Source organism: Pieris rapae, chromosome 3 (genome assembly GCF_905147795.1).
Source record: "Pieris rapae chromosome 3, ilPieRapa1.1, whole genome shotgun sequence".
NCBI classification, from domain to species: Eukaryota; Metazoa; Arthropoda; class Insecta; order Lepidoptera; family Pieridae; genus Pieris; species Pieris rapae.
The window spans coordinates 11,055,111-11,072,846 of NC_059511.1; the positions used below are offsets into that span (position 1 = coordinate 11,055,111).

The following is a 17,736-nucleotide window of genomic DNA, read 5'->3' on the forward strand; positions in this document are numbered from 1 at the left end:
AAAAGCTTTGTCTTATACTCTATTGTACTTGGATATTACGTATAACACTATTCTAAATCAAGCCAATCTGGATGTTTATTCGCCAGGTATATAAGGACTTATATAATAAATCAATTAAAAAACAAACATTGAAACTTGTTTTTAATTTATAATAAGGTATATAGATAAATATAACAGCTGCAAATAACGATTTATGACGATCTTTAGTTTAACTTATTAATCGTGAAAAGGCATTGTATTTGTCAATTTACAATCACTACAGCCATAAACCTTTTGTGGGCACTAGCTCCCTAGAGCATATTTCTCCATCGAAATTTATGGTTTCGATGTCAAATACAACACAACAAAACACACTCGCTTATGCTGATCTGTTTACCACTAAAACGTTTATCTATCTGTCTAGTTGATAAGATTTTTCTTCGGTCTGCTCCACGAATAGACCAGGACTCTGATTCGTAAAAATTGGAAAATACCAATGTTCTGACGAGAGATAATAAGTTACATAAGTATGATAGTTTTTATCGCAAGAAATATATCAAGTTTACTTTCAGTATACCTCCCAGTATGTAACCCAAGCTTTAAAAAGCTTGCGGAGTTTTCAGTTATACTTGATACGCCGTTGATAACGGACGTGTTGATGCTCGCGAGAACTTTCAATCGTGGACAATACAATAAAAAATAAGAATAGCACAGAATTTGTTTTGTGATTTGGTAGTTTATGTGCAAGTATTTAAACAAAGTTACTAAAATGTTTATAACTTTAGCGGCTATTGTTCTTCTTGCAAGTAAGTAAACTTTTATTCTTTGTAACATCATATATTGTACTGTACCACGACAGTAAATATATTTTTTGGTAAAAATTATATTTATATTTATTTTCAACCAACACATAAACGGTATTTATAATTTTTTTAACATAGTAATAATAATTTAAAGTTCATATCACAACGAATTTAAAAAGTTTGGCTGTGTACCTCTAAAGCTGGAAAAAAAAATTAATTTCATTAGATTTTATTAAAATAATATGATTCTATTTTTAGTTGGACCTTAAGACATCTCATTAGATTATGTTTTGATTATCTGTATATTTGTGCTAAATGTCAAAACTTTATATGTGTAATGCTTAAATGTTATATGTTTAGATTTAGATTTTATTTCAACTTGTCGACTAGACTATGGCACAGATTTGCTTGTTTTCATCCAAATTAATTACAGATAAAATCAACTGTCTTTCCTCTTACATTTTCATACATTTAATATTTTTTATAACATAATTAATACAGCCTTAATTTCGAACGAAAAGTAGGTACGTAAATAAATTACATGATATGAAGCTAATTAACAAATATTTGATGTACAGGGATAATGCATCGCTTGCTTAGATAAACAATAACGAACTAGTCGTAGAACGATTCAAACAAATATCAAATACACAGAATATTTAACTTTACACTAGGATTCCGTGTCGTGGGTTTCTCTGCCATTTAAAATGTTAACGGTACTCGATATAATAATTTCTACATCACACTTAGATTTTATAATTAAAGTATTGTTTCACAATAAGAAAATATTCCGTTATATATAGGACAGTTTGAGAAGTTGTTGCTTAAGATTTTTGAATCGTTAGTGAAAGTTTTGTTTTTAAGATAGTGGTGAAAGATGACACGACTTTTGATAGAGAAAAGCCGTTGGTCGCAGAAAGGGCGTTTTTTGGGTAGCTTAATATGTATGTTGGAATTGTGTATGATGTAGTGTTTGTTTTATTTATTTATTTAGTACTCCTACAGCTAACATATTTAACTAATTGTGATTTAATTTATTTAACTAGGCCTAAATTAGTTGTGTTGTGTGATGATGTAAAATTGTGGGTATGTACGTGATGGTGTGTATGTGGGGTGTGCTCATGATGTAGGTGATTTTGCGCTATGGATATTCTTAATACACTTTTTAACCACATTCCGCGATAACCTAAACAAGTCAAGGCCTAAATAGTGGTAATTGTATGTCTGGGTAGCGCGAAACAAAACTGAGTATTTTTAAATAATTTATAATTTACTAGCAGACTCGACCAAGCGTTGCTGTGGCTAATTTTTTTTTTATATTACATAGTAGTAAACTATTCAAGGGAAACCGTAGGAGACACACATACACACACATAGTCATATAAGTGAAAGAAAGAGCTTATGTGAAACGTTGGTACTTTTAACACAGCGCCATCTTATAATAATTTGAGATTTAAACTATCCTATCTCTCAAGTTGGATCGAACTGCACATGGTGTGCGAATTTTATTATAATCGGTTAAGTGGTTTAAGAGTCCATTGAGGACAAACATTGTGACACGAGATTTATATATATTAAGATTTTTGTTTAAAACTTCTTCAAATTGAGAACAGCCTTCTAGCCTAAACTTACTAGCAAGTTAAATACGAAATTGAAATTCAATTGTAATCATCCGGGGTTGATACATTGGTTTTTCAGACAAATACTTCATTTATTACAATTATTAACTAAACATTCAATAAGCTTGGAATATAAGGGAGCGCAGTTTCAGACAACTCAGTGGAAAATTGATTAAAACTAAAATTTAAAAAACTGTATTCTTTTTACGTCTACATATACGTATATTACATATTAAGAGATAAATTTATTACATTATTTTTATTCTGTATTTGGATTCACGATTCACGCTGTACTAAAATTCACGCTAAAAATTTCAACATTGAATTGGAATGCGGTAAAGATGTCGTCTCGAATAAACTCGGTGTTAAATCGATGAAATATCTTTTCATAGTGCATTCAATATTCTTTAGGTTTCAGCACTTTGCACACAATTGCTTTATCTTTTGGCAAGGAATGTTACTGTTAAACACGACTGGACTTTTCTTTAGTATTTCAATATTTTCATACTTGAAACTACAACCAAGATTCTCTTTAATATAGAGATACTATAATCCGTATGTATATCCATCGCATCACATAATACTAATAACGAAGTTGGGAGAACAATGGTTTTTCCTGACGCTTTGAAAAAGGATTATTGCGGAATGCAAACATGGAGGCTTAAGTACCTCTATAACACACATACAGTATTTCAAAGCGCAATCTATGTGGAATATCCAGGTATTACTTCGTATTACGGAATTTATTTATTTAGACCTGTATGAAAATAATGAATTGAATAATAATTCTTTAATATTTTTTTGCTTCTGTAGATTTTGAAGAAATTGGACTGTACCGAAAGTTGAAATATACCAGATTCAAATCAAAATGATATGAATATGAATTTAGGTTTCCAAGAAATTCGCGGATAAAAATTCGAGTACTGACGAAATTTATACAGCTTCGAAGCCTTAATAAATTCACAGAATCAAATAAAAAATAATCGCATCGAAATAAATTTCACAATATCACACACTACTGTACTGGCCCAACGTATAACTATAGAAGACGGTTCTTAAATAAGTCGATCCATATCACAAACACGTACTCCTTTCATTTGATGTATTACACGTCAAATCCAATCGCAGTACATAGATCGATATAAATCAAATTAACATGATGTTCATGATCGAAAGAGCAATTAATTGTCTTGGATGGTTTTGTGATCATAAAGAAAATGCAAAAATAATATTCGAGACTTATATTGCCTAATACATATTTATATCTTTGAAACGCTTCAACTTTGTGATGTAATTACGTGTGTAATGTTTGCACAAATGAAATAAAGGGAAATTGAATATCCAATATTAGTATACCCCTATATAATTGTCATGTTCTCCGGTGAGGTTTATGCTGGTATGAATGGAAAAAATTCTAAAAAATATTTTCAAATTATTCTAGCCCTGAGACCTGCTATTCTCAAGTAGCTTTTTTGTATGTTTAAAATTTACAATTATTGAACTTTTAACTGACTTTTCAAGATATGTTTTAAAACGGAATATAAATTAAATATGAATACTAAAACACTACCTGGAACCAGCTGCCCACTGAAGTATTTCCAAGCCAATTCGACGTATGATCCATCAGAAAAAGCGTACCAATTCTTAAAAGGCCGGCAACGCCCTCTAGCATTGCAAGTGTTCATGGGCAGTATAACATAAGTGAGCCTCCTCCCCGTTTGGCCCCAGTCCTATGAAAAAAAAACTTGATTTTGGTATTCAGACGACTGGTTAGGTATGACATATATTTGTAAAATTTTCTATAACACCTTCGAAGATTTAAGTAGCATCTAATTAATAATAGCTCATTTATAAATAAGTTATTATATATTTTTAACTGAATATGTTAAACCAATTAAATTTAAATTTATAGTCGTACTAACATATTAAGTTCTAATATTCACTGAATATTAATTTGTTAATTATAAATCCTATTTGATGATACACGTGTTTTAATTTAATTAAACAAACAATAGAAACGTCAAGTCCAGTTGATTGGGCTCAAATTGTTTAATAAACTTTAATTAACAATACATACATGTTATTACTGCGGACCACGACTCAAGCATGTAATTGCCATCATCCTTAAAGTAAAGCTAAAATATTTTTATTTAAAAGTAAAATTTAATTTAAAAAAAATAACGGTCCTATTCAATACGAGTAGCACCTATTTTATACAAGAAGTGCCTTCTATACGAGAATTAGTATGAAAATAACAAAAATGTAAGAAAATAAAAAGCGGCATCCATTCATTTCGAATCTGGATGAAAAATGGTTCCGAAAAGTCATCAATTTCGCGACAAAACCAACAATAAATCAGAACTGCAATTCACAAGAGTGCCAATAACGGGCACCTCTTCAAAGTGTGAAAATTCTAAAAAGAAATATGAACAACAACATTCTTTATTGGATTATACTGTTCGCCAGCAAAATTATGTAAAATGATATTATCAAATATATCGTGTGAAGTAGAATCTATTCTCGATTCCTGACAGAACAATGACATTCATAGTGGTAGGTAAGTTTGGAAAGAAAAGTATATTGTTTAGTTAAAGAAATACGGCGTCTACTTTAAGCACTCATATTTCCTAATGGAGTTCGTACCATTAGATTTTAGAAGTGCATTATAGAAATATTATATAAAAAATTATGCTTTATTCAGAATTAATACAGAATTAAGGTTTAAATCTATTAGTGCATTTTTTATATGTAAGGACATGTTTGTAGGTTGACAGAAAACATCGTGAGGAAACTCACATGCATTAGAACCAAAAGTCGCTGGCGTGTTTTACACAGGAAACTTCTAAAATGATAAATGTCAGCTTATACGAGAGATTGGTATTTATTAAAGCTATATTTAAGGTGGCGGAGAAGCGCAGATGAGTGAAGATAGTTGTGATGCCAACGAGCTGAGATTATGTGTCGACATGACGCCTAAAACACCGGTTGGGTTGCCCAGAACGAGAAAAGAATTGGATGCCCATTGTGCGTAAGTATTGAAGTAAACTTCATCACAACTCTTCAAAACAGCCTTACTTAGGCTGTTTTGAAGAGTTGCGATTTTATCCGACCGTTCATTTAGACGGTCCAACTTTTACTCTTCGTCTTGCTTGCTATAAATACGATCAAAGATTTGTACAGTACTTGAAAAAAAAACTATTTTACACAGAATCGGATAAATGGCCCATCTGATGTTGATGCTACGTGACTGTTGTAACTGTTGACAATATACAAATTTAGAAATTCAAGAATATTTGAATTATATAGATATAATGAAAACTCTGTAGAAGTGAAACGTTGAGAATACTTAATCATTGTTCAACATTAATCAGGAAAACGTTACCGCTGTGTTGCTAACTAGAGATACCCAAATTGTATATTTAAATAGAAATTATAAGTTTAATAAATATGTCATATTATATATTACGTATGGTAATATATAATATGACATACTTAGACTTACAGATAGTTAGAGAGAGAGAGATGGTATGGATAATCTAATACAAAGCAATTTATTTTTATTTGTTGATAAAATACTGCGTGCACAAATTCATTTCATAGAGCGGTATTACATAAGCTAGTTTTTAATATTCAGTCCATAAACCAGACAACTAACTCAAGCAAACCTGTGATATCCACTTACGTGACAGCAGGGTTTGTGTAAAGGCGTCCTATGTATGAAATAAAACGGGATTACTATTAAATAGCTTCCTACATCGTAAGTGTTTTATTATAAACTAGCGACCCGCCCCGGCTTCGCACGGGTGCAATGCTGATACTAAATACACTACAGAAAATCTATGAACGTTGTATATAAAAATGTGGGTTATCCATAAGAGATAGACATATACCATCATGGACTTTTCTGTAGACCTTTTCAATGTGTACAATACTTAGTACATTATTTTGATAAAACTCGTAGAGTTCAGCCTGCGTTTGCAATGTAAGCGGAAAAAATGTAATTATTTACGACATTACATTAGAAACCTCAAAAATAACAGTACTTCTCCACTATTTAATGGATGTTATTATACTTCCTCTTGAATCACTCTATCTATTTAAAAAAAACCGCATCAAAATCCGTTGCGTAGTTTTAAAGATTTAAGCATAAAAAGGGACATAGGGACAGAGAAAGCGACTTTGTTTTATACTATGTAGTGATATCAAATTTACTTACACAAACTGTGTTGACTGAATGTTGAGGGTTTTAGATAAAAGTACATTTTTAAACATATTTAACAAAATAAATAAAAATCCTTATATTTATTACGACAACTATATAGTTTTTTTACCATTTATTTGGAAAATATTTCGTTGTTATGTCAACAACACGGTTCATTAGTACGAGTTTTATAAGGAAGCCAATTGTTGTTGAGAAACTAATTCCAGAAAAAAATAAAAAGTCCCTGTAAAAGATCCCAAATGTGTAGTTAAATTGAGAAGCTTTTTGTATAATATAACATAACTACTGTATATAATATTTGACATTAGCTCAAATTTTTTAGGGCCTACCATACAGGCATGGCATGTATGGATGCGTGGATCAAGCGATGTCTACCAACAGATGGACAAAAATTAGTACAACAACAGATCGGAGGCGCGAGAGCACTCATGAGATTCCTATGTACAAACGACTCATCTTTGAGAAGAGGTATATAATTTTTATTAAACCCTTAGTAACAACTAGACTGTGTGCGACTCTTGTCCCTAAGGTCACGAACGACGAAAGTACGAACCCCGGTTCTGCACTAATAGACTTTCTATCTGTGTATTTAACATTCGTTCGAAATGTAAAGGAAAACGTCGTAAGGAAACCAGCTTCCGAGATCCAAATAGTCGAGGACGTGTGAAGTAATGTAATGTCTAATAAAACCTTATTCTATAACAGATATTTCTGAATTTTAGATTTCCTAAAAGAACCGACTTGTTGGACGATGGTGTCGCCTGACTGGTCCCGATGTGTGGATGAATTGCAGCTTGCTGTTAGAGACATCTCTGAACGAGCTCAACTCATCAACTACTTCAATAAGAGCTATGAACTATGCTGGTAATTATGGTATTTGATAATATTAATATGTTCCTTCTTTATCCCGGGTGGTTCCTTCCATTGTGTTGTCTTTTACAGTACGGTACATCTGTTGTCTAGGTATCGTCTTACATGACAAGCCAATTGGCAACGAATTTAGTGTCAACGTTATAGACTTTGTGCATCTTCTTTATATTTAGTATTCTTCTATCCATATCTCTTTGTATACTTTAGCTTAATCTATGCTATGATCACCCAAGTATAACAAAGAAGGAAGTATTTGTGTCTTTTTTTTTACATATATGAATATTTTATTAAGGCCGCACCCAAAGTCAAATTAAGGATGATTACGATAAAAACAATTCTGAAATGTGGCGGAAAGGTAAAATAAATACGGACAATAAATAGACATTCCTAATTAATTGGCTCTGCGGGTAAAAGAAAAACATTATTTCTCATTGACATATCCCCTAATTTCGCAATAACTTCGTCTTTGTCGTCAATGCAAAAATACTTTTGCGTACGAATATTATATTTTTACTTACTTGATGAAGAGCTTCTGTATATATTACATTATTTATACTTTACACAACTCACGCTTTAGAGTAAATTCTCTAAAGTATACAGGCAACGTTGTAGCTATAATTTTATAGAAACATTTTCACTTTAACAACTTGCTCTGCACGGGCAGACTCACTTATAAGTTTATCAGTATGAACTTAAATACAAGTAATTTTACGATGCCAGTATGAGCTACTGTATATAGACAGAATTTTGTAATTACGCCATAGTTTTCTAGACGTTATTTACCTTGTATATACATGATTATTTTCTTTATAGTGCCAGAGATGCATTTGTGTCGTGCGTAGCACATGCTGGTCGTTCCTGTACAGCATCCGCGGGCAATTTACTTCGGCGGATGGCCTGGGTCCTTGCTCAAGATGTTGCTGCTTGCAGCCAGCAACCACGAGCCCATTGTGATGCAGTCACACTGATAAATACGCCAGTCCTTACGTTCTTGTCAGGGATATTATTGTATCCACCGAATCTTTAAGATTCGACCCGTAATAAAATATATTTTTTTATATAATTTTTAAATTAATACATTTTTGTTATTAAAGTCGATAAATATTCTAATATTTCTTTATCGATGACACACACACACACACATGAACTACATTTATTTATTTACACTTAAACAGGTTACATAAATTATTAGATACCAAATTATTAGATGCCCAATCTCAAACAAGTAATGTTTTTCTTGAAATTTGTGTGAATACTGTTAAGTATGTAATTATCTTATTATTATTGTGATAAAGGCATCATCAACATCACAGTTAAATTGAAAATCTACATTTCCATTGACTTTTTATGCTATAATTGACAGAAATTGTGTTTGTGATAGAATATATAAAAAAACAAATTAAAATAATATTTTTAAATTATAAAATATATATTTAAGTAAAGAGAGACTTGGCAATAGTTTTCTTTACAGAATTTCTTATAATAAAAGACTATCAAGGTATTTGAAAATATTAAGACGTTAATTTGAATGAATGTAGGCAATGGCGTCTTTCACAGACATTATAAAGTGATATAAATATAATATAATTCAGTAGTTTAGTTAACGTATTCATGAAAATTTTGTTCGGTTTATTAAATTTAACAAGTTTTTATCACGAATAGGCGTCAACGGAAAAATACAACATTTCAGGTTTTCCCAGTTTTATTGTTAAAGGAATATAATTATTATTGTGTACTGTACTGTAAGTAAGTAAGACTGTACGAGTATCATACTCGTCTATGATTTTAAGAAAGAGTATAGTGTGTTAAAATCATTTTTTTTAAATACGGGAGTCATCAAGACTATACTTTAAAACTCATCCTATAGATTTTTTATCATTAAGTAGAATTGATAAAATAATTAAGACATGTATACAATGTCACTTTTATGTCAGTAAATATGTTTTGTGCCAAACTTTGTATTGAATTTTATTGAATACCTGTGTTTTAAGAGAAAACTGCTTAACACAAACAGTTTTGTTATTTTACTAGTAATTTTTAGTTTTATTTAAAAATTATACAATGTATTGTAATAATATCATATTGTTATATGTGTTTAATATAATAAATGTTGTTTTAAAAAGATATATATGTATTACTTATGCAAATATTCCTAGTTATATTAGAAAAAAGACAAACGAAGCAGACGTATTGTTACTAAATGTATTTGAAATATAAAGGAAAAATTTAAACTTGCATAGTAAATAAAAATTGTAATATTTTTAAATAATAAAATTAATTTGTATGCATGATGCGCTTTGAGATTGCGTCACGTAGTTCCCAGTTCAATATTAAAAGTGCACATTGTTATAAATATGATAATTACTTTTGAAATAATCGGTTGCAAATGCATCATAACGAGCGAGTCCACAAAAAGATCCTACTATAAAGATACTTTAAGATATATTTATTAAGTATCTTGCATTTAATGCCTGTATTTCTTAATAACTTTAACGTACAAACTCACACTCAAAATAACTTAATTCATATAGGTAACCACACTTCTGAACGTCAACAGGAAAGATCTTAAATCGATTCTACATTTCCATTAACTGCCAGTTCGCAAGTTGAAGGCATAAAGAGGGCAAGAAGAACTGGCATTAAACTCTCCGCTACTCTTTTTAATCGCCAAGTTTTGAGTCACACAAATTAATTGAACTGGAGCAAATTCCAAGGACTAGGATCATTTAAAATATTCGTCAAATTTATAAAAAGTTTTATTGATTATTAAGGTTTAACAAGAGTTTAGAATTTATTCAGTAATAATAGTCTAATTTCGCTTTGGAGTTCGTTGTAAAAACATATAATTTCCTAATAAGAACTGGTTTATCTTCTGGGTATACGAATGGAAATGCCTCAGTTTTATTTTGTACTAATACTTCTCTATATAGTCATCATCCTCTTTTTTGTTATCCATTTCTGGACGTAGCCTCCTCCATCTTGAACTCTACATGCACTGGAAGTCAACCTCTTCGACGGTGTCGTCAGTCCACCTAGTCGTAGTTGTGTGTAAAAATAATAAAGTAAAATCAGTGTGCAGTGTTTATCAAATATCCGTTTTCTAGAAACAATATGAAAAAAAAATTCTAAGAAATATTCCTTTACATTTTTACGTCTTCGTCTAGATTCTTCGAGTTTTGTTTTATTTGAGCAGCATCAAATCTTGAAATATGTTTATAAATTCATGTTTACTTCACTTTTCTTGGTCTTCGATTTTCCCGATATCGTTTTCTAGCACTATACAATTTTTGCTTGTACCCAATAATCCCGACCGACAAATTGGCCAACTATGGAGCAAAAGTAAATTTTTAAATATTATTTTTACAAATAAAAACCAATGCAACCTTTCATCATGCAAAAAGTCTTTGAATATATAATAATAGATCGGACAGTGCTTTGTATGCATGTTTCGAATTGTTTTTCTACAATTTCGAAAAGCCAATTGTTGGAGAGAGAGAGATCGTATGTACCTATTTATTATTATATATTATGAATTTCTCAATTTTTTACTCTTATTAATCTTATAAGTATCGTGAAAGGAGATACCTCCCTTTTTCTTTATGTAAAATGGTAAAAAACATAAAGAAGAGAAGAGAAGGGTTTCAAATTTAAAACAATGAGCGGGAGTTAAGGAACCCGTTTCCCAATGATCTTCGCTTTAGTGACTATTGTCTTGACTTAGGAATCGTCAAAATTTCTTCATAAGTCTTGTGTGCATTGCTGCTAACCTAAATGTGATTAATAAAGTGGAACGGATTGTCACAAAAATAGTTTTTATTTAAAACTGAATCAAGGACAAGAAAAAAAATTGTTTCATAACTAGGGGCAATTTTATAAAGTTACTCAACCGTAAACTCGTAAACATGTTAATGAGTTGGGATGATTCTTGCTCCTTGTTACTAAGTATAGTGGGAGAAAAAGATAGAGGCTCTTCTACCTCCCAAAACTAATGAGACATAACAAAGCTGTTAAAACTTATGTAAACAGTGATCAGGACCATCATAAAAAAGTGCACATGAATCACGATAATTTTAGATCAGTTTCACATCCGTTAGTACGTCAGTCAGGGATACGATGTGGACATGTAATATTTTTACAGTACAAGAGAGATACAGAAGGTGCTAGAGAGGATTTGCCAAGGAAGAGTTATGAAATTGGAGTTAAGGTTTTTGAGATGAGGAGTTTTAGGATTGAACACAATAATACAATCAATAAACTTGCGTTAAAATGAACATTTAACAAAAATAACAGTAAGTACTGGTATTTTTGATAATTAAAAAAAGTGTCTTCTAAGTTTAGATGTAATAAAATTCAGGTCTCCTTAATCAATAAAAAAACCTTTAGGAGTATAAACCCGGTACTTCGTACAAAATCTTTTATATCGTTGGCACGGGTAAGATATTATAGAAATTATTTGACTCATCACAAAACTCTATATATTAATGATAAGCCCTTCACAGCTCGTTACTATGGCAACCAACTTCATTTACGAACAGCATTAGTTCTGCGTCAACTATTTACGGTCGAATAAATATTACAACAGATTATATTGGGCAGACACTGCATTCGTGTTTCGACACGACTTTGTTTTATATATTTAGATAGAGATAGATAGACTTAGATAACAATAAAGTTTTATTACGTGTATCGCCCTTTGTTCGTAATAAATACCAGTTTATATAAATTCTGTTGAGGATAATTCAATATTTTTTAACTTGTTGTATTTATTTTTTAGATTTATTCTAACGCTTGGTGAGACTTGTAGTTTGTTTACCTTTAATAAATATTATTTCGTGAGTGTATTTTACCAGCTGGTAAATTCGTGTTTGTACTGAAAGGTTTGTATATTGTTTTGTTAAATTCAGTCTCAGTTTTCCCATTGTTCCTATATTAATTGTTTGTTACGACTTACAATTGTGTTTCTCATGTTCTCATTAATTTAAAAATATATGAACAAGGTATGTGTTTAAAATATGTTTATTGTAAAAATTGTGTATCAACGCCCAAGGAAGGTTTCTTTGTGGTAATCTTGTCTGAAAATAATAAGTCATAAAATCAACTGTATCGTTTTATATAGAACTGGGCAGACGTCTAGCCACAATCTCGCCTGAAGTTAAGTGATATATATCCTATGCCCATGTCTATAGAATGGCTCGCCTGCAGGAGATGCCTATTAAACCGCTGCTGAAATGAACCCATGTTATACTGTTTAGGAAAGATTTAAGGGAGAGGGCAGCAGATATGTATGCCGGTTTTTCATGAAACGATAATCAAAATCTTGTATGGCACTTGGAGATTACAAGCGTTGTTTGGAAGAGTATGTCGGAATAAGGTTATGTGCGATCTACAGAAGACTGCAAGACAACTGAATAGCTATGACTTAAAAATTGAGATTTAACAACTGAATCGTCTATATTCATTAATATGAGATCGTTCCGTACCAACTGATATGTATTCATCCATATATTGTCTAGTTGACAATATATGGATCTAATACAATGGAATATATGTGTTGATTGCTACACTGTCGCATAATTGTGAAATGGAAAGCAATAACATAATCTGGCTTTTGTTTTCGTTAGCAAAATAGAAATGTTATATCAAAATAAATTTACTAAGGTTTCTTTTCAACCGTCTGGAGGTAAATTCACCAGTCAACATTACACATTACACAAATAAACATTAGTTTTAATATTTATAAAACTGAATTTGACGGTATAATTTAAACGTTTTCTGATTACGATTACAGAGAAAAGAAAATGTTTAATGTTAAGCAAAAAGGCCTATATTAAATATCAATGAGGTGTGCACGATTCTTTCATAAAATAGATAAATTACGATAGAAGAGAAGGGCTAAGCGTACGCGTGAGTAAACGTCCTAGGTTAATAGAAATTACAAATTGTGACTCTCAAAGTTCAATCAATTCAACCAAAGGGACTTCTAACTTCATTAATCTCCTCCGTCTCGTCCACGCCCGTAGGTATAAACATCACATTTGTAAAGCAATAAGAAACTCTTAATAAACTCCTATTTTACTTTTGGTAGCTTTTGCTTAACGATGTAAGTGATCTCAAATAACCCAAAACGGCTTCGAAGATCGTTTGCCAAATACTTTCATGAATAATTTATTTCACTTCAAGCGTACTGCGATAAGTTAGGAATACGTGAATCCAGGGTAAACACCACACCTTATTACCTATTTATTGGTAATAAGTGGATATATCTTTAAAACATATTATATCTAATATAGAAGCTTATTTGTTCTATCTTCGGTAATTGAAAGCCAGAAATAGAGGAAGGAGAAAAATAACATATAACTAAGACAATTGCATGCCTTTACATTTGATTTTTAATCGCCGGAGTCACCAGACTGCGCCTGGCCCACGACTGACATCAATGGAACCGTATGGAGGAGGCCTACGTCCAACGGTGGTCAAACCAAAACTTGACAAGTAAATGATTCCCAAATGATAAAATGTATTTTACCTAATGTTAAAAGTTATTTTTTCAATTCAAAATAATTGGAACTTCTAATCTATTATAATTAAGTTTTGGTAATAAAGGCTATTATTATTATAAATTGTTAGTATGGATAAAGAGATCATTTCAATGTTGGCAATTAAAGGTACAACTAAACTTAATGAAAAGATGCGTCGAACGAACAGCCTACGCTCAGTAAATTATTTAAATAAAATTTATTATTAAGTTTATTTTCATAAAATATGATTAAAATACAATTAGTTATCAACACGAATGTATTTGATTAAATGTGTATTTTCCTTAAAAAATGTGTTTAAGTGTGTGCTATAAGTATTTGAATGTAATAAATGCTGTTGGAAACAGAACGACGACGACGTGTAACTACGACGACACAGTCATCTGTGACTAATCTAACTATAGAGATGCAGGGAAGCTCTAGACTGGAATATAATTCTATACTGGAGTGAGTTATGTAACTTTAGTTAATAATTTGAAGCGTAAACAAAATATAAACAATCATCGCACACTTGAAGCCAATAATGAGCTGTATTTTAACATTCTCGTTTCCAATAATATTCAATAGCATAAGTGTAATTTACTTGGAATGATAAGGCTGTTTATTTTTTGTTAGCGTCGCAGCAGTTACAAGCTAACATTTTAAACCATTCAAGTCATTAGTTACCCAGCTTCAAACAAAGCGTTTTATTTAATCATATCTATACAAAAAACTGCCACCATACTTAATTAGTATCTAAAACAAAAAGCGCAAAATGTTGACATGTTTCGCTTGATTGTCTGTGGTCAAACAGAAACGAAGTCGTTTAACAGATTAAACGAAAAGTGCGATCGTGTTTTATTTTACACAGATTACGTCTGAGATTTTGTTCATGTGTTCGTGTCATGTGTCATTTAATAAGTCATTTAAGATAAGGAAGCCTCCAGCCTGTTTTGTGAAAAAAAATATGTAAATTATATTTAAATGATTTATTTTATAGAATTGTGGTTAGTATAAATACAATTACAGCGGCCAAAGTATATCAACACTGTAAAATTATATTTAAACATTAAGGTTCTGAATAACTTGAGTATTTACTTGGTTTTTATATTTGTCGAACTGTATAACTACAAAATGGAGCAAAACCTCGCCACGAACATTTTCATGGTCTTTCTGCGGACGGGTACAGTCGGGTCTCATCAAAAATATTCTTCATGACGATGACAGATTTAATACAACCCTTGAATGTTTTTTTTAGATGAAAAAACTAAAAAATACATTTTAAAACATTTTTGAATGAGACATATAGCGCAATTTAAAAAAACGTGTAACAATTGAGTATTTAACTTTTTTGAGTAGGTACCATTGTTAAATATACATTATATATGGAATCAAATTAGTAAGTAAACAAATATATTTTTTTATAGAAAAGGGGGCAAACGGGCAGGAGGCTCATCTGATGTTAGGTGATACCGCTGCCCATGGACACTCTCAATGCCAGAGGGCTCGCGAGTGTGTTGCCGGCCTTTTAAGAATTGGTACGCTCTTTTCCTCATTCACACATTTCAGTATGCAATACTTGATAATTCATTTATCATATGATTACAGAGCTCATACATATGAAATAGGATAGACTATGTTTACGCTCAACCCTCAGAGATGGAGTTACAGCCTTTTGGGATTTTCGGGCAGCATTAGTGGCCCATATGATTTGGATATAATGTATTAACAGATAGGAAAACTACGTTGTTTTACAGTTTTTAAGTACCATGTCTTCATCTATCATTTATTAATATATATTTTTGGGATAACATATGTTTTTCACAAAAAAACGTAATCATATTGACAATAGTGTTGAATTGTTTGAAATAATGTAGTGTTTGCAAAGCGCTGTTTATATTTTAACTGTGGAGAGAGATTCAAAGCCACAGATATTATAGGCACTGAGTTCAAAATTCGAATGGAGACGTTTTGCAACTCCGAGAGTCGAAATAATTTATACAGAACAATAACCATTTTAGACAATCGTGTATTTTGAATAATCTTAAAAAACCGATATACATATATCGCTACATGCTATTTAAATAACGGGAAGAGTTATTAATATCAAATTTTATTTTATTTACTATTTATTTATTAACACTTAGTTACATTACAATATAAAAATTTAACATAATTAAATAAACTGGCAACTGGCGAAAAAAAATTATATTAAATAACATAAGGTAGGCAAGAAGTGCAAAAATACATATTACATATAAGAAGATAAAACTAAACAGGAACAAAAAATAAACTAAACTGATACAAGATATATGAAAAACAAAAAGTATAAAGTGCACATGAATCACGATAATTTAATTTTCAACTGAATTTAAGCACAAAGCTTTATAACACATTTAATTTCTGTACTCTTTACTTTTAACATAATCATATTTTATATTAAAATCGAATAAATATAAACAATTAAAAGGTATATTCATGCTATAATAACATGAATAAGGTTTGGAAAATGAAAGATCTTCTGTAAATTAAATACTCGACACACCGTGAAATAAGAAAATTGTGAATTTATTAAGTCATTGTTTTTCATTCACTTATTCAAAAGCTGGCTCGCAATTTCCGTTAAACGAAAAATAGATTATCAAAATCTAAATAATATAACTTACCTTTTAATGTTTAGAAATATAAAAGGTATGAAATATTGAATTGAAGCCCAAAAAATTACTTATTGGCGTAATATCCAATTATCAGTGACTTTCTTGAAATTTACTGGTATTGAAAGATATAATATTCTGGAATAAGCTTTCAGAATAATATCTCAGAGAGGAAATGAGTGTCCATCGATCAATTAACGCCAGAAATGTAACTGGCACATTTGTTTGATATTGTTATATTAGACTTATATACTCTATGGAACAATTGATCACATAACTTATTTATTTAAAAATAACCGTGCCAATATGGGTAATCATAACAAAAAACAAGATAGTAGAATTTATATATTTTGCAAATATTTGCAAATTTTGTATTTAATAAGAATTAATGTTATGTTTCGTTTTGTGTATTATTAAGATATTGAATAAATTTAAGAGAAATGTCCAAGCATGTTCTTCCACTAGTACGCTTACTAAACACGAATAAAAAATCTGTTGAACAAAATTCTGGAATAAAAATTTTCTTTAATATTTTATTTCATTAATTAAATCAGAAGTACCCACTTTCAGTCTTATAAAGAGGTGACAATTTACTTACTGGTGACAAAGCCTTTAATAATTGAGCCAGCCTATGTTCATTACTGGCACCGGAAGTCCTTACAAAATTTTCTCTTTTACTCTTCTGATCAGATAGGGAAATTTTCCTTAAAGTAAAAGATTACAAAATAAATGATAAAAATATTTTTTTAATATTATTAATAAAATTTCAATGAGTGTTCTTAAAAAAATAAGGCGTTTAACAATGTAAAATTATGTTTATTTTTTGTAAATATATAACTTATATATTCTTTTACCTTTGAGTTAGGTTGATGGATATATCTTCTCCCATTTACGTTTAGAACGCTCTCAGCGAACTCTCGATGTACTGTCTCCTTCTGCAGCATTACTTACACACAAAAAATCCCATTGCATTACCTCAAAAATAATTTTTCAAAATTATCATCATTCAGTTTTGTACAATGTTTTGTTTATTGGCTCTCATCAATGAAAAGAACTGTTCGCATTTATAAGTAC

The 17,736-nt window shown here is 30.6% G+C and overlaps 1 protein-coding gene across 1 annotated transcript; it reads left to right on the top strand.

The window, feature by feature from the left end:
• Positions 1-622: 622 nt before the first annotated feature.
• Positions 623-8,605, top strand: LOC110998290. The gene is made up of 5 exons (XM_022266846.2): positions 623-785; positions 5,303-5,429; positions 6,946-7,091; positions 7,346-7,487; positions 8,307-8,605. Exons 1-5 carry the CDS (start codon positions 719-721, stop codon positions 8,518-8,520), a joined length of 696 nt encoding a protein of 231 aa, XP_022122538.2. The 5' UTR covers positions 623-718; the 3' UTR covers positions 8,521-8,605.
• Positions 8,606-17,736: the final 9,131 nt, after the last annotated feature.

Bases quoted from the DNA above. Each gene is read 5' to 3' on its own strand.
- LOC110998290 (XM_022266846.2), top strand. From the start codon at position 719: ATGTGCAAGTATTTAAACAAAGTTACTAAAATGTTTATAACTTTAGCG. The intron at 786-5,302 runs GTAAGTAAACTT...GCTATATTTAAG, and splicing joins GGCTATTGTTCTTCTTGCAA to GTGGCGGAGAAGCGCAGATG. The intron at 7,488-8,306 runs GTAATTATGGTA...TTTTCTTTATAG, and splicing joins AAGAGCTATGAACTATGCTG to TGCCAGAGATGCATTTGTGT.